This window comes from Salvelinus fontinalis, chromosome 37 (assembly GCF_029448725.1).
Source record: "Salvelinus fontinalis isolate EN_2023a chromosome 37, ASM2944872v1, whole genome shotgun sequence".
NCBI lineage: Eukaryota > Metazoa > Chordata > Actinopteri > Salmoniformes > Salmonidae > Salvelinus > Salvelinus fontinalis.
The window spans coordinates 495,437-520,725 of NC_074701.1; the positions used below are offsets into that span (position 1 = coordinate 495,437).

General features: G+C 42.0%; 1 protein-coding gene across 8 annotated transcripts in view; it reads left to right on the forward strand.

Moving 5' to 3' along the window:
• Positions 1–4,987, forward strand: part of fgfr2 (fibroblast growth factor receptor 2) — a 170,819-nt gene extending 165,832 nt beyond the window's left edge. For all 8 annotated transcript variants that reach the window (XM_055901661.1, XM_055901666.1, XM_055901665.1 and 5 more), the window contains one exon: positions 1,612–4,987. In XM_055901661.1, coding sequence (XP_055757636.1) covers positions 1,612–1,776 — 165 coding nt within the window. In that variant the 3' untranslated portion in view covers positions 1,777–4,987. The remainder of the gene's footprint in view (positions 1–1,611) is intronic.
• Positions 4,988–25,289: the final 20,302 nt, after the last annotated feature.

Genomic DNA, 25,289 nt, shown 5'->3' on the forward strand with positions numbered 1-25,289 from the left:
GGAATACTTTCCGAAGGCAATGTACGTACAGGGTTGGGGTCAATTCCCTTTCAATTCAGGAAGTAAACAGAAAATCCAATACAAATATTTAGCATTGAGGAAAAAATGGAATTGGAATTTATGTTTACTTCCTGAATTGACTGAATTTAAATGGAATTGACCCCAACCCTGCTGACCTCGTATCCTTGAAAGTGCTCGGCCACTGAGAAGTATGACGTAAAAGCATGTCAGACTACTCCAAAAGCTTGGAAAAAGATGAACACGATACAGGCTCACAGACACTCCAATTGGGGGCAAGCAAAGTTGAACAACACTTTTTTTTACAAGAATGTTCAAAAAGCATTAGAAGGAACCTGCGTTGGCTGACGCATGACCTTTACAGTGACCAGAAAATGGCTGGTTGATGCAAACCAGGCCATGGCCCACTGATGTTGCCCAATCATAGAGAGCTACTCCGAGCTATTCCTCGCCTCGGAATAATGGTTTGTGTTTCTTTCCATTCCCCTCCTGTCGTGTGTGATATCCGTGCACGGGTCTGAAGAGGGGCTGTGGATGGAAATCTGTCAGGGCTCATCTGGCCTCAGACTGGGGCTCCATAGATAATGCCAAAAGCCCCAACTTCAAGGTTTCAGTTTGAACTTTTGAAATGTAATAAAGCGCCCCTTTTTCCCCTCCCCAAACCACTGGCATATGTGGAGCTCTTTAGTAATGTGAGATGCCTTGTGTTGAGCTGAGAAAATGGAAGCCAGCACTCTTTTTAAGAAGAACGCTCAAACCCCAAGAACACTTCTAAGGAGAGAGGAGGGTGCAGGGATAAAGACAAAATGACTGGTTTAAGTCGAAAAGCCCCAAAATGAATACAAAAAATGATTTTTGTTTTTTATATTTTCCTTGGTTTTTGGGTGAGCGCTGAAGGTTGCCAGACTACGTTCAGCCACATTCCAATTTCAGATGTCAGGTTTGTTTGGATTGTGCTGGGGAGTGACGTTAAGCGGAGCGGTATAGATGTAGCCCCGGGTTGAGTGGCCCTCTCTTTTAGTTTGAACAGTCTCTCTCTCTTTATCTCTCTGGTCTGTCTTTCGCTCCCTCTCTTTCTTGCCCCTCTCTTAGTTTGAACGCTCTCTCTCTGGTCTCTTTCTCTCTCTCCCTCTCTTTGGTTTCTCTCTCTCTCTGGTCTCCCCCTCTCGCTCTTTCCCTCCCTCCCTCTCTGTGTTGTTCTCTCTCACTCTTTTGTTCTCTCTCTCTCTCTCTCTCTGGGTGCTCTGCCTTGCCCGCCCAGACACGTTGAACCACTTTATACTGAGACTAGCAGCAACCGGGTCAGCATTGCTCTATGTGAACCGTGCTGGAAAGTTCCTCTCGCTACAGCACGCACCATTTATTAAGTATTATTCGCTCAAATATTTTTATACGGATCCGATTTAAGATTATTTTCTCTCCTGGTGCCGCAAACGTTTTTTATGAATCTGTCCAACGTGATTTAGGAATAGTTTATAGTTTACATAATAGTTTATAGTTCTCTCACTCTCTCTATCTCTCCTCTCTAAACCTGTGAGTGTTATAGTTGTCTCACCCCCTTCTTCCCTCTTACCCTGTCTATGTGTACTGTAGGAGTATCTGGACCTGTGTGCCCCAGCGGAGCAGTATTCTCCCAGCTTCCAGGACACACGCAGTTCCTGTTCCTCCGGTGATGACTCTGTGTTCTCCCATGACCCCTTACCAGAGGAGCCCTGCCTCCCAAAGTACCAGCACATCAGTGGGGGCGTCAAAACATGAGGCCCCCCCTCCTCAATCCCTCCATCAAGCCTGACCTGCCCCTCACCCTTACAACCCCCCCCAAAGAGACACTTCCATAGAGAGAAACTGAGATATACCCCCACTACTAACCCCCCCAAACCACAAACCCCCAACCCCCCTCTGGCTCCCAATGGACTTTATTTAAAAAAAAATTATTTCACCTTTATTCAACCAGGTAGGCCAGTTGAGAACACGTTCTCATTTGCAACTGCGACCTGGCCAAGATAAAGCAAAGCAGTGCGACAAAAACAAACAACACAGAGTTACACATAAACAAACGTACAGTCAATAACACAATAGAAAAAAATCTATGTACAGAGTGTGCAAAGGACTAACGGACTGGATGAGACTGGGCTGGTGGCAGCGCTGCTGTTAGAACTGAACACATTCACCCACGTTCATACCCATGTTCAAAGTCTTAAGGAGAGGACAGGGACCCCCTTTCTTGACGTTTTGTTTCTTGTTCGGTTGTTTTCCACAATAGTTTGGAATTTACAATTTGTGCGTTCCATGATTCCATTCCGTTGACTGCCATTCTAAGACTTTAGTTTGTGCCCAGAGAGAAACTATGGACCATAATGAACTGGGAAAAAAAACAAGGGACTCAAAAAGAGGACAGCAAAATAGGAAGGAGACTGAAAGAAGCAGCAACTAACAAAAACAGTTAAATAGGAGAAAGAGAGCATACAGACACAACCTCTTGTTTATATTTTGTAATATTGTCTTGTTTCTTTTTACCTTCTCTTAATAATCCCACACACATATTATTATGGTGAAAAAATAATGCATAAATATAGTGCTGAGTAAAATTGTAAATATATTCAAATATGTATAAATATATAAATAGTATATATTTACAGTTAATTATTTTTTGTATGGACTCCAGAATAATTCCCCCCTCTCCCGTCCTCCCTCTTTGGGTTTGAGACAGGTGTGTCATCACCCAGGTTACGTTTCTGTTCTCTTGTGTTCTTTTAAAGACGCATGCACACGTACACACACACACACACACACCTGTCTCGCTCTCACTCAATGACACAGTGGAGTATTGGCTTTCAGGGAAAGAGATAGCATGTTAATTTATTTACTTTTTTTATGAAATCAAAAAAGTTGAAAAAAGAACAAAAATAGTAAGGAAGAATTAATGCTATTAATGATGCTGATAACAAAGAATAAATAATTCATTATTTTTATTATGGTCATTTAAAATTATCTTTCAGAGGTAACAGAAACAAAGCTATTTTTGGTAGTGGGTGTTAAAAAGATTCCTGGTTTCGTACATTTTATATATAAATGTGAATATTAAGTTACAATTTAAATACTGTACATTTTATAGTCTGCTAATTCCTTTCTTATGTAGATGATGCAGTTTCTATCCAGTCATTTTACTCTTTCTTAGGTTTGCAAATGGAATGAGATTTCGGGATATTTACAGTACATTCAGAAAGTATTCAGACCCCTTCACTTTTTTCACATTTTGTTACGTTACAGCCTTATTCTAAAATTGATTAAATAAAACATTATCCTCATCAATATACACACAATACCCCATAATGACAAAGTTAAAACAGGTTTTTGGACATTTTTGCAAATGTATTAAAAATAAAAAACAGATACCTTATTTACATAAGTATTCAAACCCTTTGCTATTTGACTCGAAATTGAGCTCAGGTGCATCCTGTTTCCATTGATCATCCTTGAGATGTTTCTACAACTTGATTGGAGTCCACCTGTGGTAAATTCAATTGATTGGACATGATTTGTAAAGACACACACCTGTCTATATAAGGTCCCACAGTGAACAGTGCATGTCAGAGGTTGATGGAATTGTCCGTAGAGCTCCGAGACAGGATTGTGTCGAGCACAGATCTGGGGAAGGGTACCAAAACAATTCTGCAGCATTGAAGATCCCCAAGAACACAGTGGCCTCCATCATTCTTAAATGAAAGAGGTTTGAAACCACCAAGACACTTCCTAGAACTGGCCGCCCGGCCAAACTGAGCAATCGGGAGAGAAGGGCCTTGGTCAGGGTGGTGACCAAGAATCCGATGGTCACTCTGAAAGAGCTCTGGAGTCCCTGAGGAGATGAGAGAACCTTCCAGAAGGACAACCATCTCTGCAGCACTCTACCAATCAGGCCTTTATGGTAGAGTGGCCAGACAGAAGCCACTCCTCAGTAAAAGCGACATGACAACCCGCTGGGAGTTTGCCAAAATGCACCTAAAGGACTTTCAGACCATGAGAAACAAGATTCTCTGGTCTGATGAAACCAAGATTGAACTCTTTGGACTGAATGCCAAGCGTAACATCTGGAGGAAACCTGGCACCTCCTTACAGTGAAGCATGGTGGTGGCAGCATCATGCTGTGGGTATGTTTTTCAGCGTCATGGACTGGGAGACTAGTCAGGATCGAGGCAAAGATGAACAGAGCAAAGTACAGATGACAACATGCTCCAGAATGCTCAGGACCTCAGACTGGGGCGAAGGTTCTCTTTCCAACAGGACAACGACCCTAAACACACAGCCAAGACAATGCAGGAGTGGCTTCGGGACAAGTCTCTGAATATCCTTGAGTGGCCCAGCCAGAGCCCAGACTTGAACCCGATCGAACGTCTCTAGGGAGACCTGAAAATAGCTGTGCACCGATGCTCCCCATCCAACCTGACAGAGCTTAAGAGGATCTGCAGAGAAGAAGGGGAGAAACTCTCCAAATACAGATGTGCCAAGCTTGTGGCGTCATACCCAAAAAGACTCAAGGCTGTAATTGCTGCCAAAGGGGCTTCAACAAAGTACCAAGTAAAGGGTCTGGATACTTAAATACGTTTTTAATACATTTGCAAACATTTCTAAAAACTGTTTTTGCTTTGTCATCATGGGGTATTATGTGTAGATTGATGAGGGCGGAAACGATTGAATCAATTTTAAAATAAGTCTGTAACGTAATAAAATGTGTAAAAAGTGAAGGTCTGAATACTTTCTAAATGCACTGTATATGATTGAAAACTACCCACTAGCAATCTGTTACTTCATTTAGGCTTAAAGATAGACTCCAAATTAACACCAGAGGATTCAAAGCTGAAAAACAAAAGTATTAAATCATTTGTGTTTTTTTTTCTTCTAGTGGACCAAGTTTAAGATGTTTTTTGCAAGTGTTCTTGTCACATTTGAAAAATAAAAGATAGAAAAACAAGTGTGTGTTGACTATTCACTCAAAAATATTTTCATGTCCTTGAGAGAGGTCTGAGACGGGCTATATTAGAATATCAGTATCCGTTTTTTGTTGGTGTTGGCTGATTCGTTGATTGATTTGTTCAGTTTAGCAGAGTGAAATAATGATTTAGGTAAACATGTAGGTAATCAGTGTTTATTTATCATCAACTGTGATTGATAAAGGCTGTGTTAATAGAGGTTAATGGTGCTTTATTCATATAAGCAAAGCAATAACGTTAATAGCAACATACATCAAGACACTGGCATTTCATAAAAAAATACATTAGAGTTGATGAAAGTTTAGCCAAATTAATTGTACCAGATGATAGCATGGCTTAGAGCTTTAAATGTATGTTGTATTTGCCAGTCAGTATATAGGAAGGTGGGGGAATGATGTATCTAGTTTTAGGGCCTGGAATAAAGTTAGGAAAACTGACCAGAACAGCGTTCGCTGGAGATGCACTGTTAAGGCCCTTTGCTCCACTAGGAACTAAAAATAATAAGGGCTCTATTCAATTTAAAGACAATTTTCCCACGTTAGCGGAGACTGCATTCATAGTAAATGCTGCGTATGTCTGCTCAATCGGAAATTACCTTTACATTTCTATAGCACAATCTGTAATGCTTCAGCAATAGCGATTGAATAGAGCCATACGACAAATAAGTCAAGTTTTAAGGCCAGTGATGTTAATAGCAGACATTTACAGTTCCATTCTTTAGAGTAAATCTTGATTCCCTCACCCTCAATTACCAGGCGTTGACCTGTCTTGCTCTGAGAATCCCTGAGTGCAGTGCCACTCCCCTGTGACTTGATGGCGCTCAACGTGTTCTGCCATGCTCCTGGGAGCCTGAGAGGGCGGAGTGAAAAGTAGGGGAAAACATGTATCTTTTTCCACTGAAAAAGCCAAGAAGAGCCCTGGAGGATTTGAGAACAGAAAGAGTGGCACCCGTCATTGTAGGGAGGAGAGAGAAAGGTGGTCTTGGCGGCTGGATATCCATACTGGCTATAGCTCACTGTAATCAGTACCTGTGGACTGGCTATACACACTCCTGGAGGTTGCGTATGGAGACTGGAGAGAAAATAAGGTGCTCCGTCTAGATCTACATGCTATGTTTTCCTCCAATGCTGAGGCAAGTTTAGGCCAACAGTCACTGATTATGACAAGTTCGTTATTTTAGGCCACAAATACTGATACAGTACATATAGACATGCCCAATATATTCTGCTTCATTCCCCTGAGATTCCTTTCATCATATAAACTACAAAGGTATAGTTTTGTATTTCATTCATTCAGTGAATTTATTGATATCATATATTTATTATCTTGCTGAGGTATTCATATATTGTTTTATTAAACTGCACCCCAGGGATGATTGCAAGATAGGACTTAGAGATGTTGTAAACCAGTGACTTGTTCAATAAGAAAGTTGTCAGATGAAGAAGATGCTAAGCTACAGGATTGTTTTGCTAGCACAGACTGGAATATGTTCTGGGATTCTTCTGATGGCATTGAGGAGTACACCACATTAGTCACTGGCTTCATCAATAAGTGCAACGATGATGTCATCCCCACAGTGACCGTACGTACATACCCCAACCAGAAGCCATGGATTACAGGCAACATCCGCACTGAGCTAAAGGGTAGAGCTGCCACTTTCAAGGAGCGGGACTCCAACCCGGAAGTTTATAAGAAATCCCGCTAACATAAACACCATTAACCCAGAAACCCTAGACCCACTCCAATTTGCATACCGCCCCAACAGATCCACAGATGATGCAATCTCTATTGCACTCAACACTGCCCTTTCCCACCTGGACAAAAGGAACACCTATGTGAGAATGATATTCATTGACTACAGCTCAGCGTTCAACACCACAGTGCCCTCAAAGCTGACCACTAAACTAAGGACACTGGGACTAAACACCTCCCTCTGCAACTTTCATTTTTTTGTCAGTTAAGAACAAATTCTTATTTACAATGACGGCCTACCAAAAGGCAAAAACCTGCGGGAACGGGGCTGGGATTAAAAATAAAATAAATAACATAAATATAGGACAAAACACACATCATGACAAAAGAGACAACACAACACTACATGAAGAGAGACCTAAGACAACAATACAGCAAGGCAGCAACAGGTGACAACACAGCATGATAGCAACACAACATGACAACACGGTAGCAAAACAAAATGGTAGCAGCACAAAACATGGTACAAACATTATTGGGCACAGACAACAGCACAAAGGGCAAGAAGGTAGAGACAACAATACATCACGCAAAGCAGCCACAACCATCAGTAAGAGTGTCCATGATTGAGTCTTTGAATGAAGAGATTGAGATAAAACTGTCCAGTTTGAGTGTTTGTTGCGGCTCGTTCCAGTTGCTAGCTGCAGCAAACTGAAAAGTTGAGTGTCCCAGGGATGTGTTTGCTTTGGGGACCTTTAACAGAATGTGACTGGCAGAATGGGTGTTGTATGTGGAGGATGAGGGTTGCAGTAGATATCTCAGATAGGGGGGAGTGAGGCCTAAGAGGGTTTTATAAGAGACCTGGCCGTGTGGTACCAGGACAACAACCTGTCCCTCAATGTGATCAAGACAAAGGAGATGATTGTGGACTACAGGAAAAGGAGGACCGAGCATGCCTCCATTCTCAACAACAGGGCTGTAGTGGAGCAGGTTGAGAGCTTCAAGTTCATTGGTGTCCACATCACCAACAAACTAACATGGTCGAAACACACTAAGACGGTCGTGAAGAGTACATCACAAAACCTATTCCCCCCTCAGGAGACTGAAAAGATTTGGCTTGGGTCCTCAGATCCGCAAAAGGTTCTACAGCTGCACCATCGAGAGCATCCTGACTGGTTGCATCACTGCCTGGTATGGCAACTGCTCGGCCTCTGACCGCAAGGCACTACAGAGGGTAGCTTCCTGCCATCCAGGACCTCGATACCAGGCGGTGTCAGAGGGAGGCCCTAAAAATTGGCAAAGACTCCAGTCACCCTAGTCATAGACTGTTCTCTCTGCTACCGCACAGCATGCGGGGGCGCCCAAGCAATAAGACTCCTGAACAGCTAATCAAAGGGCTACCCAGACCCCTCTTTTACGCTGCTGCTACTCTCTGTTTATTATCATTGCACAAGTCACTTTAACTCTACCTACATCTACATATTACCTAAATTACCTCGACTAACCGGTTTCGTCGCACATTGACTCTGTACCGGTACCCCCTGTATGTAGCCTCGCTATTGTTATTTTATTGCTGCTGTTGAATTATTTGTTACATTTATTTTCTATTTTTTTACTTAACACTGCGTAAAGCATTGTTGGTTAAGGGCTTGTAAGTTAGCATTTCACTGTAAGTTCTACTACACCTGTTGTATTCGGCGCATGTGACAAACAACATTTAATTTGAACCCTTTTAAACCCTGACCACCACACGGCTTTCCCATAGAGGGGGCTTACTTTTAGGTTTCATAAACATTTTCAGGCTTAACCCCTAAGACCTGCAATCGGGGCCTAGGCTAACTTCTACGGAGACAGGCGGCAGACGTTAGGGTATAAGGGGCTGTTTTAGACTTAGGAAATGTACATCTTCCTACTTAAGCCTTTCCTACACAGCCTTTCCAATGCACTTCTCAGTATTTGTTATTCATACTTAACTTATTGTCGCGTAACCCGCTCTGCTGATGTGGCTACCTTGCCCGCTCAGAATACATTTCATTAAACCACTGAAAACCCTTCCATCTGCTGAAAACCCTCCCCACTTGCTGGCCAACATATTTTCATATGGAGTTTTCATTCAATAGGGTTTTCAGTAAATATATTTTATAGCTGCCATATGTAACTATTCGGCTGACCCACCAAATGCACTTAGAAATGTGTTATAAATCTGTCATTCTCATTGAAAGCAAGTCCAAGAAGCGGTAGATCTGTTCTATGTGGACTATTTCTATGCTTCCAGTGCTTACATTTTGTTTTTGCATCTTTTACTTTCGGTTATGTACACCAGCTTCAAACAGTTGATGGTACAATGATTCTCTACGCTATACTTGCTTGTTTTGTCACAAAAACTAAAATTGCCGAACTATTCGAATTTTAGCAACCTGTAAATGGTGGAGCGATTTCTGCGTAGTACATCTCTAAGCCATCTATTTAAATACAGTGTACCTTTTAATTTGAATTTTGGTTACATAATATATCAAGAGAAGGGGTTCAGAATATTAGGGATCAATGAAATATATTGATGAATACAAAATAGTGGTTTGACTCATCCTGAACGTTGACATATTCAGTTATTCAACCCATGGTAATGTTGGAAGATTAGTAATAGAAAGAATAGTGTACAATAGTAGGCGATACCCCCTATTGCCTGCAATAACTATTGGTTCAAACTGTTACGGCTTGGTCTGCGCTCCTCTCTGTAATGATGTAATTAGCCTACATGTCATTGAAAATATATATCAAATCAAATCAAGTTTATTTTATATAGCCCTTCGTACATCAGCTAATATCTCGAAGTGCTGTACAGAAACCCAGCCTAAAAACCCAAACAGGAAGCAATGCAGGTGTAGAAGCACGGTGGCTAGGAAAAACTCCCTAGAAAGGCCAAAACCTAGGAAGGAACCAGGCTATGAGGGGTGGCCAGTCCTCTTCTGGCTGTGCCGGGTGGAGATTATAACAGAACTATGCCAAGATGTTCAAAATGTTCATAAGTGACAAGCATGGTCAAATAATAATCAGGAATAATTTTCAGTTGGCTTATATATATATTATCAACTGTTACTAATCATCCTCAGCAATAACCACACGGACGTGACGGCATATACAGAGGAAGCAAATGAATGTACACAAAACAATTTAATTAATTGGAATGATAATGCAGGCTCAACCAACTGAAGGGAACGAACAGTAAATTGGCAGTTGAATAAAGTTGTAAATTACAGTGCATGGAGGAGAATGGAATTATTTCTATCGGAAAAAATTAAGTAGATGATTGTTCCACTTCAAACCGGTAGTTTCGCTAGACTTCGTTGTTTCCTCGGACGTAAAAGTTGTGTAATTGAATAAGAGTTTGCGAGGCACTGTGTCTGGTTCTTCATGCAAGGATAAGCAACGAGTGTGTATGTGTGTGTGGGTGAGTGAGTGCACTGTCAGGGTTATTATAGTTAACTAAAACTTAAACTAATACGAAAACGAATCATAACATTTTTTTCCTAAACTGAAATAAAATAATTAAAAGACCTGTTTGAAAAACTAAAACTATAGTGAAACTATTATCTTTGACTCCAAAATTAGCGAAAATAAATTCCCCTGCCCAGACGTTGCATGAATCATCAATGGTTGCGTGCTGCGTCAGCGACTTGCTATAACATAGATGTGGTATACTGATACGTAAAGGGACTACCTGTATTTGTCCAATAAGAAAATAAGAAACACTCATGTGCATTTTCTGTTGCAAAATGTTGTCCTAATGAACACGATCCTGGACTATTGCTCCATTCCATCCATGTTATGTTCTGGGCTGAGCCCCCTGGCTCCCCCAACGTCACCACCACCATCCCACCCCACCCAGCCTAGCCATCTGCCAGGGGGCTGCCTGGTTCTGGTGTGTTTGCACAAGGCTTGGTCCTCTGGAATGTCAACATGGGCTTTGTGGGAAGCCTGAGGAGCCCACATTCACTGGACCCTGGGGACACAAGATAAGACCCTACCAACCAAGCACTGGGCAGGGGGCCATGGGGGTGAGCAACTTAGGGGACTTGAAGTTTAACACGGCTTACTTTTTATATTTTTTACCCTCCCTACACCTCATCTCTGTCCATAACTCTACCCCACCCCCAACTGGTTCATCGCTGGGTCAATGGCTATAGGAGGGAGGGCTCTACTTGTATTTGAATAAGGGTTTGCAAGGCACCGTGTCTGGTTATTCATGGAAGGGTAAACAAAACGAGTGTGTGTGAGAGTGTGTGTTTGTGTATGTGGGTGGGTGAGTGAGTGAGTGAGTGCATGTCAAGGTTATTATAGTAAACTAAAACTGAAACTAATACAAAAACGAATCCTAATTTTTGGGGGGTAAACTGAAATAAAATAATTAACAGACCTGTTTGAAAAACTTAAACTATAGTGAAACTATTATCTTTGACTCCAAAACTAGCACAAATAAAATAAAAACCATCATGAATTTAAAAAAAATTCTAAACTTTGGGCAAAAATCTAATCTTTATTTAACTATGCAAGTCAGTTAAGAACAAATTCTTATTTACAATGATGGCCACCCAGGCCAAACAACGCTGGGCCAATTGTGCACCGCCCTATGGGACTCCCAATCACGGCCGGTTGTGATACAGCCTGGAATTGAACCAGGGTCTGTAGTAATGCCTCTAGCACTGAGATGCAGTGCCTTAGACTGCTGCGCCACTCGGGAGCCCAGCATCTAATGGGGTTTTTAATGGGGTTTTCAAGGTTTCGGACTGTGCCGTCGGGCACCAGATTACTATAACATAGATGTGGTAAGCTGATACATAAAATACAATGAAAGTCAGAGTCAGTGATTAAATACTGTATATCCTAGATTATTTTCATCTGACAGCTATTGAAATATATTGCAATCCCCTTTTCTAAAATAATAGAAAACATGTAACTTCCCACGGATGCCAATCGCTTCACCCACAGCTTATGGGGCTTTTAAGACAACTCAAAAACTCAACGCCTGAGAGTTAAAATTTCTTGCGTAGTACTTCCTATTGGTCGGTTTTGATATTTTCCAAGTGGGAAACTCGGAGTTCAGTTTTCTACAATGAATTTCCAAGTCAGAAATGTCAGAGTTTCCGAGTTGTCGTGAAAGCGACATTATTTCCCTATCTCTTGTTACTCACTGATGATGTCAGCAGCGACATCGAAGGTGGTAGACCTATGACTCATGACACGTTCACGTGGTAGTCAGAACTAATTTCCGACTTGTAGTTAAACACGTGCCGCGTTCAACCAGTTAGCAAGTAGGACATTTCAGAGTTTCTTAGTTCTGACCTGCAATGAACGTGGCATCATTCCCTCATACCTGAGAAGCACTGTTACACCAAGGCTGTGTTCAGTACTTTTTTACATTCTGGAACTTTCATTTGAACAGAAATGGTGCTGTACTAAACAACCAGTTGAAAAACTGGAAGGAGTTGGGTTGTGGGTTGGGGAACGCTGTCAACATGGCCACTTCCCTTTATATACGCCACACTCACCAAACGGTGTTATGAGATGTCTGTATGACAGCTACCATTTTTCGAGAGGAAAAATAGCATCATGAAGACTTGAAAACAAAATGTGTCAGTAAATCGGTTGCTGTTCCATGGCCATTTTCAGAGAAACCTATTCAATAGTAACTGAATGGAATCTCCTAATTCAAAGGTGATCAAACTCTGTTCCACTGCATTGTCCACTAATTGAACCCGTCGATATCCTCCCCTTTTCCCTAACATATGACGAAAACGTACATTGTTTTGTGACAGGGGAAGAAAGGAATGGCAGTGAATGTAAAGAAAGTCAAAGTTTCTCATTCTTCTCTCACTGTAACTAGGACATGAATATGTGAATGAACACGTGTTCCGTAGACATAGTTCATAGGAAGACAAATTAATATCATGAGCCAGTGGCTATCCATTTACATTTTACATTTAAGTCATTTAGCCGCTCTTAGTCGCTCTCCAGAGCGACCTACAAATTGGAAAGTTCATACATATTCATCCTGGTCCCCCCGTGGGAATTGAACCCACACCCTGGCGTTGCAAGCGCCATGCTCTACCAACTAAGCCACACGGGCAACACCACAAGCCCAGTTTAGGCTACCTATGTATGGCTGTGTTTGCACTTGGATTGAACAACATATGTACAACGGATTTGTCACACTGGTGTGACACCCTAGGAATGCAGTGGAGGGTAAATGTAACATTCAAACACTGATAAAACACCTTTCTAATTTCGTAATAGCGTTTACGTTTGTGTTGAATCTTTACATTAGTGTTGAGCTATGCCATGTCAACATATACCCTGTTAAACTGAGTGTAGATTATGGCCAAGTATTTGAAAGGAAGTGAACAGTGAGATTCTATAAACACAGGACTGTAAGGAAGACAAAGTAATAACGTAAGGCAAGTTTAAAATAGAACAAAACGAAACAGTGATATTCTATAGAAACAAGCAAGACTGGATCAGCAGTTAGTGAGGTGTTTGCACATGCTCACATGCTTCATTCTGTGTGTGGGTTCGCCCCGACCTTTGTCAGGTGTCTGACGGTGTATATAATCCAAATGATTGATGATTGCCATGACAATGGCATGGTGACAGACATGGGATATAAAGCACAGTGTATAACCCTCCTCCTCCAATCTACATCACTCTTTCCAAGCTAACAAGGAGCCCAGATAACACATACAGAGCACGTCAGCCTTCACACAAAACAGGTCACCCAGCTCTTTCTCCCAGGCAATTTGTCAATTTCAAATATGCTTTTTAAGTTTTGTCTGCCTTCTTTCTCCCTCTGTTTGTCTTTCACTCTCCTACTCCTTCTCTTTCTCCCTCCCTCTCTCCATCTCCCTCTTTTTCCCCCTCTCATCCCCCCCTCCCTGCATTTAACCTGAAAGCCTGGGTACTGTTTTTTCCCCCCAGGGTAATTGTGTGTTGCTGATTCTTTGAGGGCAGGCAGGCAGGTAAAGAGAGAATGCCTCTTTGAGTGCTGTGGAATGTCTCGGACTTGTGTTCCAAATCACACCCTATTCCCTGTATAGTGCACTACTTTTGAGCAGAGCCTTATGGCTCGACCTATGGGGCCCCGGTCAAAAGTAGTGCACCATATAGGGAATAGGGTGCCATTTGCGATGCAGTCCCTGCTCTCTACAGTAGATTCTTAGGGAGGTAATTAAAGAAAATTGTTCTCTCAGCGCGCCTTTCTGTACCTGCCCACCTGCCCTCCCTGCCTGCCCTGCTCCAACAGGAATCTGCTCTGTTCTTCCCAGGAAAGGCAGTGCAATTACAGTTCCTGACTTAATCGCTCACCCTCAAGCTCTTTACCTCCAATTCATTTTCCTTTCTTTCTTTCTTTCTCTTCATTCTCTCTCTCTCTCTCTCTTGCCAAGACCCAAGATGTGTAACTCTCTGGATTGTTACTTTAGAAAAAAAAATCATAGACAATAAATGGTGGTGAGAGAAGGTGTAAAAGAGCAAACAGTGCAAGCGGCGCTGGAAGCTACTGTATGCCTAGAGAGCCTGAAAGTTCATTTATAGGTTATTAATAAGAAGCAACTTCTCATGACTTGACATTTTGACATATTTGTCTCAAAGGTGTGTGTGTGTGCCAAGGTTATTCTAGTGACTAAAACTAAATCTTGAAAAAAAAAAATTGTTCACTGAAATAAAATTATTAACAATCCCAAAATGATTATCTTTAACTCAAAAACAAAATAAAATATAAACCATCATGAAGTACTGTAGGTTCTGTTTTAGGTTTATTTTTCTATATAAACATTGAATGGGGTTTTCAAGCTACTGAACCTGGTGGGTAAATGCTGCTACAGATGCTGATGACTGTCAGCATCTATAGCAGCAATGTCACTAGATTTCACTAGCTAAGGGAGTGAATGTTATTTATAATAAGAGTTACATGGAGAAAATCAGACCTCTTTGAAATGACAAAGGGATTGCTCTTGTCTTTTACAGCTTGTTTCTGGCATGAAACAATGCGGACCAAAGCAATGTTTTAAATCACTTTATATGATCGGATCTGTTTTATTTTCTTCAAAATCTTAAGCTAACATGGGGTAGGCCTGTGTTTTTTGCAATTTTCTTTAATAAAAGGCATACCATCTCATACTCCCTCAATTTGAGTCTTAGTTTTAATTTAACAGCCCTTCACTGACAAGGAGGTAGGCTATTTCCTATTGCCTCATTTCGTCTGTCAATCAGGTAGGCCTACCTCTTAAAATCAAGACGGTTGAAATTAATTATGCCTACTCGAATTTGCCTACTTTCAGCACCATGAGCTCTCCATTTCTGATTGATTGTGACACGGCTGCTGCTTCAAGTTTAAGCACCACAATGTAAATTACTCCAATCTGGCTTACTGTGAGGTCAATTGCTCTGATAAATACATCATGAGCAAGAAACATTGTTTTTTAATAAAATCAATTATAGTACTAGCACGCTATCAAAGTGGACCTCTGGTCCTCCCAATTTTTTGGGGGGGAAAGAAGCCTTTGAGTCTCCTCTTGAACTGCCAACATAGGCCTACAGAGCACAGCCATTGGCAGCACACCAACACGTTTTCGATTAGCAAGAGCAGAGCAGGCCCGGGGCTCAGGGTTGGAATATCTATTGCACTGTGTAATGCAGCCTAATTGTATTTACACCATCCCAGCAGCTATCTTAGAAATATAACTTTGCTCTGTGCTTCTTCGAGCATGCACTTCATAGCATATAGACTATGGCTCATTTGATTGAGATCACACTAAATAGCCTATAGGCGCACTTGATATTGGGCGCCCAGCGGAGAATCAGCGATGAGGGGCAGCATCGGGCACACCGATATATAGCCTAATAAGCAACTCATTCTAAAACACTGAGGAATATTGACATTTCATCAATTACAAATTAAATTACCCTCCTCTGGACTAGATAAAAACAATCCTAAACCCTCCCCTTGACTGAAATTGAAAAAGCATGACCCTCCTGGTAACCATTCAGTAAATTCAGTACCTTTCGATCCATCCTTAAAATCATCTAGGTTGCCAACTTGATTCCTCTTACAAGTACTACTAAAGTTAAAAAAATCACTGGATTGGTATAAACATGGGCGAGAGAGAGTGTCCTTCCGCAATATGTTTTGCACCTGTCTCAGCGCGTTTCCTTTAAAATCAAATTTACATTGAGATTGACTTTGAAATTTCAACATAAACTCATTTATGACCTGACCCATCAACTTATATATTACTGGCCCCAGTCGCAAGAAGGGACATCCCAAAAAGCAAAAAAATATATACACAACACAAATGGCTCCTAGCTTTCTGTCCCTAACACTAAAACTAAAACTAAATAATTTAAAAACGAAATAGAAATATTTTTATACAACTCAAACTAAATAACTAGCAAATCAGGTCTGAAAACTCACGGAATAAACTGAATTTAAAATTAAAAACTAAAAATGAATAGAAAAACACAAAACTATAATAACCTGTTGAGGATAGAGGGCGCAATTTACACTTTGGGGGAAAATCGTGCCCAATTTAAACGGCCTCGTACTCTATTCTTGCTCGTACAATATGCATATTATTATTACTATTGGATAGAAAACACTCTCAAGTTTCTAAAACTGTTTGAATTATATCTGTGAGTAAAACAGAACTCATTTTGCAGCAAACTTCCTGTCAGAAAGTGAAAAATCTCAAATCGAGGCTCTGTTCCAGGCCCTCCCTATCATTTTGCTTGAGATTTATGACTATACATGCACTTCAAACGCCTTCCACTAGATGTCAATAGGCTGTGAGAGGTGAAATGGGGTCTCAATCTCCTTCTATGGTCAAAAGAGACAGCTTGGAATGACATGACCCCAGAATTTGTTTGTTCAGGAAGCGCATAAAGGTCACCAGTATTGGCTTCTGAAAAGCAATCGTTATAGACGTCTTATATCTCCGGCTTTGATTTTATTTGATAAATGGGAAGATATCATCGTAAAGTATGTTTTTTCAATATAGTTTTATTAGATTATTGAAATTTTTTCGGGAGTTTAGACGTGTTGCGTTCTTTGCGTTTGGTGACGAAGGAGAGCTTAGCGCCACTTGGCTAGTTTTGCTTGCTCATTCGAGAGGGAAAAATGCCATTCTAAAACCAAACAACGATTGTTCCCGACAAAGGACCCCTTGTACAACATTCTGATGGAAGCTCAACAAAAGTAGGACCCATTTATGATGTTATTTCATATATCTGTCGAACGTGTGTACTATTAGTTTGCGCCCAGATTTTGGGCGCTCTCTCGCCATAACGTAAGCTGCATGTCGTAATGAAGTTATTTTTAGAATTCTAACACGGCAATTGCATTAAGAACTAGTCTATCTATCATTTCCCATACAACATGTATTTTTTAGTAATGTTTATGAATAGTTATTTGGTCAGAATAGGTGAGTGTCAGAGAAATATCCGGACATTCTGGGAAAAAGATGCTAAGTTTTCAGAATGTATAACCACGGATATCAGCTCTAAATATGCACATTTTTGAACAAACCATATATGTATTGTGTAATATGATGTTATAGGACTGTCATCTGATGAAGTTTATGAAGGTTAGTGAAAAAATGTATATCTTTTGCTGGTTTATTCGCTATCGCTAACGTGCCTATTGCTATCGCTAACGTGCCTTGACTGAATGAATGCGGTTGTGTGGTAGGCTATTGTAGTAAGCTAATATAATGCTATATTGTGTTTTCACTGTAAAACACTTAAAAAATCTGAAATATTGGCTGGATTCACAAGATGCTTGTCTTTCATTTGCTGTACACCATGCATTTTTCAGAAATGTTTTATGATGAGTATTTAGGTATTTCACGTTGGTCTCTATAATTACTCTGGCTGCTTCGGTGCTATTTGTGACGGTAGCTGTGATGGTAGCTGCAATGTAAAACTGATTTATAGCTCAAATCTGCACATTTTTCGAACAAAACAGATTTATTGTGTAGCATGTTATAAGACTGTCATCTGATGAAGTTGTTTCTTGGTTAGTTTGGTTGGTTCTTGGTTAGTTTGGTTGGTTTTGTGCATGCAGGTAGCAACCTGTGCTGTGAAAAATGTCTGTGCTTTTTTGTATTTGGTGGTGAGCTAACATAAATATACGTGGTGTTTTCTCTGTAAAACATTTTAAAAATCGGACATGTTGACTGGATTCACAAGATGTTTATCTTTCATTTGCTGCATTGGACTTGTTCATGTGTGAAAGTTAAATATTTCTCAAAAATATTTTTTGAATTTCGCGCTCTGCCTTTTCAGTGGAATGTGGGAGGAGTTCCGCTAGCGGAACCCCGGGGCTAGACAGGATAACCTTGGTGTGTGTGTGTGTGTGTGAGAGGTGTGTGCGTGTGCTTGTATGTATGTGTGTGTGTTTGCATGCAAAGTAAAGCAAAGCTACTGTAGTAATAATACAGTGCACTGAAATGGAAAACTGTAATTTATACAGTAATGTTGGGTATTATCAACTGTAAAATAATGTGAAACATTTTACAGCAACATACTGTAAATTATAGTGCATTGTGGGAAATGTTTGTGGGTGGGGAAAGAATTGCTGTATTTTGAATGGTACTTTAATTCCACATTACAGAATATAGTACTGTACTGTATTTCTGGGTGCCTGTTAGTGTTGTTTCTGTCTCATTAACATGTTTTGAGACATGACTTGTAAAATACTACATTTGTTGCATCTTTTACTGAGAGTGCCGCACCAATTTAACTGGTATGTGGTAGTGATGCCCCATCAATTTAAAATGTTTAGGGGGCAGATTGGAAGTGGCAGCAAGTCTTAAACCTTTAATGGTTGAGCATTTTGCCATGTCCTTTTGGTCTGTTTATACAGTGCATTGCGAAAGTATTCACCCACCTTGGCATTTTCACTATTTTGTTGCCTTACATCCTGGAATTAAAATAGATTTTTGGGGGGTTTGTATCATTTGATTTACACAACATGCCTACCTCTTTCAAGATGCAAAATATTTTTTATTGTGAAACAAACAAGAAATAAAACACAAAAAAACAGAAAACTTGAGTGTGCATAACTATTCACCCCCCCAAAGTCAATACTTTGTAGAGCCACCTTTCGCAGCAATTACAGCTGCAAGTCTCTTGGGATATGTCTCTATAAGCTTGGCACATCGAGCCACTGGGATTTTTGCCCATTCTTCAAGGCAAATCTGCTTCAGCTCCTTCAAGTTGGATGGGTTCCTGCTGGTGTACAACAATCTTTAAGTCATACCACAGATTCTCAATTGGATTGAGGTCTGGGCTTTCTAAGGCATTTAAATGTTTCCCCTTAAACCACTCGAGTATTGCTTTAGCAGTATGATTAGGGTCATTGTCCTGCTGGAAGGTGAACCTCTGTCCCAGTCTCAAATCTGGAAGACTGAAACAGGTTTCCCTCAAGAATTTCCCTGAATTTAGCGCCATCCATCATTCCTTAAATTCTGACCAGTTTCCCAGTCCCTGCCGATGAAAAACATCCCCACAGCATTAAGCTGCCACCACCATGCTTCAATGTGGGGATGGTGTTCTCGGGGTGATGAGAGGTGTTGGGTTTGTGCCCCAGACATAGCATTTTCCTTGATGGCTAAAAAGCTCAATTTTATTCTCATCTGACCAGAGTACCTTCTTCCATATGTTTGGGGAGTGTCCCACATGCCTTTTGGCAAACACCAAATGTGTTTTCTTATTTTTTTCTTTAAGCAATGGCTTTTTTCTGGCCACTCTTCCATAAAGCCCAGCTTTGTGGAGTGCATGGCTTAAATTGGTCCTATGGACAGATACTCCAATCTCCGCTGTGGAGCTTTGCAGCTCCTTCAGGGTTATCTTTCATCTCTTTGTTGCCTTTCTGATTAATGCCCTCCTGTTCAAAGTTTCGGATACTTTTTATAACCCAACCCTGATCTGTACTTCTCCACAACTTTGTCCCTAACCTGTTTGGAGAGATCCTTGGTATTCATGGTGCCGCTTGCTTGGTGGTGCTCCTTTCTTAGTGGTGTTGCAGACTCTGGGGCCTTTCAGAACAGGTGTATATATACTGAGATCATGTGACAGATCATGTGACACTTAGATTGCACACAGGTGGACTTTATTTAATGAATTATGTGACTTCTGAAGGTAATTGGTTGCACCAGGTCTTATTTAGGGGCTTCGTAGCAAAGGGGGTGAATACATATGCACTAACCACTTTTCAGTTTTTTACCTTTTTGAAAAAGAATTAACAAGTAATTTTTTTTATTTCACCAATTTGGACTATTTTGTGTATGCCCATTACATTAAATCCAAATAAAAATCAATTTTATTTTACAGGTTGCAATTCAACAAAATAGGAAAAATTCCAAGGGGGTGAATACTTTTGCAAGGCACCTTACCTGTAGTTGCTGCCAGCTTTTGTTAAGCATGCGATATAAAACACAAAAGAATCATTGATATGCTGAAATGTGTAAAACCATTACCTTAGCAGCCAACCTGCTTGCACCTATCCCATTTAATTACAGGAAAAATGCTTTGAAATAAAAAATCTCCCCGCGATGAATTTAATTAATTCATCCATCCATCCATGAATTAATTCATTCATTAAGATTACAGTAGCATTTACTTTTTTACAGTATAATACAGCCAATTCTACGGTAATGAACTGAGTGTCATTACACAGTACTTGCTTTGATACTTGCTGTCACGTTCTGACCATAGTTCTTGTGTGTTTTACTTGTTTTAGTGTTGGTCAGGACATGAGCTGGGTGGGCATTCTATGTTGTGTGTCTAGTTTGTCTGTTTCTATGTTTGGCCTAATATGGTTCTCAATCAGATGCAGGTGTTTTGTGTTGTCTCTGATTGGGAATCATATTTAGGTGGCTTGTTTTGTGTTGGGGTTTGTGGGTGGTTGTCTTCTGTCTTTGTGTTCTGCACCAGATAGGACTGTCTCGGTTTTCACATTTGTTATTTTGTATTTTGTATAGTGTTCACGTTATTGTCTTTTTTGTTTATTAAACATGTTGAACACTAGGCGTGCTGCATTTTGGTCCTCTCCTTCACCAACGGAAGAAAACCGTTACACTTGCTTTTTACTGTAATATGAAATACTGCAACTTACTTGCCTCTCTGCTGCCTGTAAGTTACTGTCAAATTCATGGTAACCCCTTTACAGTGTATGTTTATCTGCACAAACCATTAGGAACAGTGGATCTCTATTCTAAACATTGCTGTACAGTTTTCAAACATGCATTGTACAGCATATGCATCATTTCATTTACGTCTCTGTGGCCCTGTCAGCCAGAGAGTTGGGAGGGAGGGGGAAAATATGAATGTGAAAGCCTGAACTGAAATTTCTTTGGCACTGAAAGCATTCCCTCCCAGGCTCTGTGAGGTGACTGGACCCTGGCTGAGGGAAGAGGGGGAGAGAGAGGGAGAATGGGCGCCTGAAAACGTGCTTTGTGCTGGGCTAGAGTGGACAGAGGCTGGACCAGCTCAGCTCCGTCAGAGGTTGTAGTTCTAGGCCAGCAGCCAGATGCTCAGACCCTCTTCGCTGGCACCGGCCGAGCCAGCATCTGTGCAGAGGAGGTGACGGGTTGGCCCTCCCTGAGTAACTCCGTGCTGGTCTGGCCTGGGCTGAGCTAAGCTGGGCCCTCCACACCGCAAAAGGCTGGAAAAATACCCTCCAATCCTCCAACCCTCCATTCCCGTGGTTTAGTTCCAGACTTCCAGAATGCCCACACAGAACTCAGAATGTGGTTGAGCTTCTGCACACCAGAACCTGACCCCTACACACAGAATTATAATTCATTAATTAGGAGGTCACCTGGAATGACTTTCATATAAACAGGAGTGCCTTGTTAAAAGTTAATTTCTGAAATTTCTTTCCTTCTTGATGCATTTGAGCCAATCAGTTGTGATGTGACAAGGTAGGGTACACAGAAGGAAATAAATTAGCCCTATTTGGTAAAAGACCAAGTCCATATTATGGCAAGAACAGCTCAAATAAGCAAAGAGAAAAGACAGTCCACCCAGCACCTCTCCTCTGGACCATAACCCTCCCAGTCAAGCAGGTATTGGAATCCCCTGCCGTACCAGGTATTCGTAGTGTCCACTAGCAGTGTTGAAGGCTGTCTTCCACTCGTCACCTTCCCGTATCCACACCAGATGGTAGGCGTTCCGCAGGTCCAACTTAGAGAAAATGGTGGCCCCCTGGAGCGGCTCGATAGCCGAGGCGATGAGTGGTGTCATTGCAGAAGGACGGATACACCTTGCAGCCAGGGAGTCCCCGATGTACGTCTCCAATGCCTTGGTCTCCGACCCGACAATGAATACAGCTGTCCCCGGGGTGGTGTATAACTCGGGAGAAGGTTGATCCCACAGTCATAGGGTCGATGCGGAGGAAGCGAAGTGGCCCGGGCCTTGCTGAAAATATCCCGGAGGTCCTGGTACTCCGCAGGAATGGCAGAGAGGTTCAGCGCTTCTTCCGAGCCCACAGGAAGACGCCAACTTCAGGCAATGGGTGTGGCAGAATAGGAGAAGAAGAAAACCCCAATACTACGGGAACCTGAGGAGATTAAATGAGCTTGAACTGAATATACTCCAAAAATTTGATTATCATGTGGTAGTCTAACCTATCGATGTCACATTGAACTGGGTAAAGGGAATATGAATGACAGTCATCCTATATCCTGTAACAGAAATAAGGCCATGTTCAAGAAACTGGTACGTACAATAACTACAAACGGTGTCTCTTTACAAATGCATTATTGCTAACAACTTGATGTGGCTTCACATTACAAGCAACATGTGAGAGATCGACGCTTTCCTCGTAAACCCCAAATTCCGACAGGCCCTCATTAGCATATGGCCGATCAGGATGAAATATCCAAATAACACCATGTCTTCCCTTTTCAGAGAACAAAGGGTAGACTGATTTTGTCAGTCCGGTCCCCCCCTCTGGTCCCCCTCATCGCAGCCCCTCCCAACTCCATCGGTGTTGGATCCAAGGTGCTGGGAAATGGAACGGGCGGACCCCGATCTAGACGTTGTCAGGACCCGGTGTGAGAAACAGTCACAAATAGTCGGCAGAACCCAGAAGATGAGGCAGACACAGCAGTACTAGAGACGGTGGTTTAATAAAGGAAAAAGATCTTCAGGCAAAAAATATAAATCCACAACGTCAAAAGTAATGCCAAGAGAAAAAATGAATATCCTCTACAATGAAAATCCACAAAGTGGTAAGAACAGCAGGGAAAAACAAACCTCAAAAGAATAATCAAAAATAAACAAGAACAAAACCAGAGTACCTCAGGAAAATCCAACTAGAGAAATAAATGTTCACAGCATGGCTGGGGCTGGGTGCTAACATACAAACACAGAGCAAAGAACTGAGGAACACTACGGGTTTAAATATCTACAAGGAAATGAGGCACAGGTGCAAATAATAGCTAGAACAAGGGAAAAACAAAAGGTTAAAAAAGGCACAATGGGGGCATCTAGTGACCAAAACAATCCTGGCCAAATCCTGACAGACGTCCGCGGGAGGCCAACAGGTTATCCAGCCGGATAGACAAGTCCACCAGCTGGTCCAGGTTGAGAGTGGTGTCCCTGCAGGCTAGCTCCCTACGAACGTCCTCTCGTAAACTACACCTGTAGTGATCGATCAGGGCCCGCTCATTCCATCCCGCACCAGCTGTCAGAGTTCTGAAGTCCAATGCGAAATCTTGAGCGCTCCTCATCCCCTGTCTCAGATGGAACAATCGCTCTCCCTCCGCTCTCCCTTCAGGTGGATGATCAAAAACTGCCCGGAAGCGGCGAGAGAAGTCCTCATAGTCATCCAGAGTCGGGCCTTCCCTTCACAGATGGCGTTGGCCCACTCCAGGGCTTTACCAGTCAGGCAGGAGATGAGGGCGCCCACTTTCTCGCGTCCCAAAGGGGACGGCTGAACAGCCACCAGGTAGAGCTCCAGCTGTAGTAGGAACCCCTGGCACCCGGCAGCTGTTCCGTCATACGCTCCTGGGAGCGAGAGCCGAATCCCACTGGGTCCTGACGATGGAAGGGTGGACATCGGTGTAGGTTGAGGTGCGGGCGGAGGTGATGGGGTAGGATTGACAGGAAGACCTCCTCTCTCCCATCTGTCCATTGTTTGCAGCACGCGATCCATGGCTGTCCCTAGACTGTGTAACATGGTCGCGTGCTGCTGGACACGCTCCTCTACTGGGAGAGAAGGGCTGGCTGCACCTGCTGACTCCATTTGAAAGGTCCGTGATTCTGTCAGCGATTGTGTGCAGATATGTAGCGGAGTCAGGCGCAGGACACAGGTTTTGACCAACACAACGGAGTTTACTCAAAATACAAGCAAAATTCCACATAGGAATAATAACAAACACACTAGCACATACAACAACCACTAACGACACAGACAATCACAGACAGAACAGAAATGTATGCAGAAATGTATGCCAGAGGGTTAAATAGGGAACATGATAGGGGAATTGAAACCAGGTATGTGTAATACAGACAAAACAAAACGAAACTGAAACATGGATCGGTGGTGACTAGAAAGCCGGTGACGTCGACCGCCGAACACCACCCGAACAAGGAGAAGGGCCGAATTAGGCGGAAGTCGTGACACAATGTGAGCAAATGAGGTGATAAAGGAGGTAAAGGCAAAAAAAGGCCATGGTGGCGAGGTAAATACAACATAGCAAGTAAAACACTGGAATGGTAGATTTGCAGTGGAAGAATATGCAAAGTAGAAATAGAAATAATGGGATGCAAAGGAGCAAAATATATAAAGTTGCATATCACGGGGGCTATTCGATGCTAATGCAGAACGCCACAGGATGTTTTTGTGCTGGTCAAGGTCAGACAGGTCTGGAGTGAACCAAGGACTATATCTATTCCTAGTTCTACATTTTTTGAATGGGGCACACTTATTTAAGATGGTGAGGAAGGCACTTTTAAAGAATAGCCAGGCATCATCTACTGACGGGATGAGGTCAATGTCATTCCAGGATACCCCGGCCATGTCGATTAGAAAGGCCTGCTCGCAGAAGTGTTTTAGGGAGCGTTTGACAGTGATGAGGGGTGGTCGTTTGTTCGCAGACCCATTACGGATGCAGGCAATGAGGCAGTGATCGCTGAGATCTTGATTGAAAACAGTGTATTTGGAGGGCGAGATAGTTAGGATGACATCTATGAGGGTGCCCGTGTTAACAGATTTGGAGTTGTACCTGGTAGGTTCATTGATAATTTGTGTGAGATTGAGGGAATCAAGCTGAGATTGTAGGATGGCCGGGGTGTTAAGCATGTCCCAGTTTAGGTCACCTAGTAGCACGAGCTCAGAAGATAGATAGGGGGCAATCAATTCACATACAGTGGGGCAAAAAAGTATTTAGTCAGCCACCAATTGTGCAAGGTCTCCCACTTAAAAAGATGAGAGAGGCCTGTAATTTTCATCATAGGTACACTTCAACTATGACAGACAAAATGAGAATTTTTTTCCAGAAAATCAAGCTGATTTTCTGATTTTCAAGCTGAATA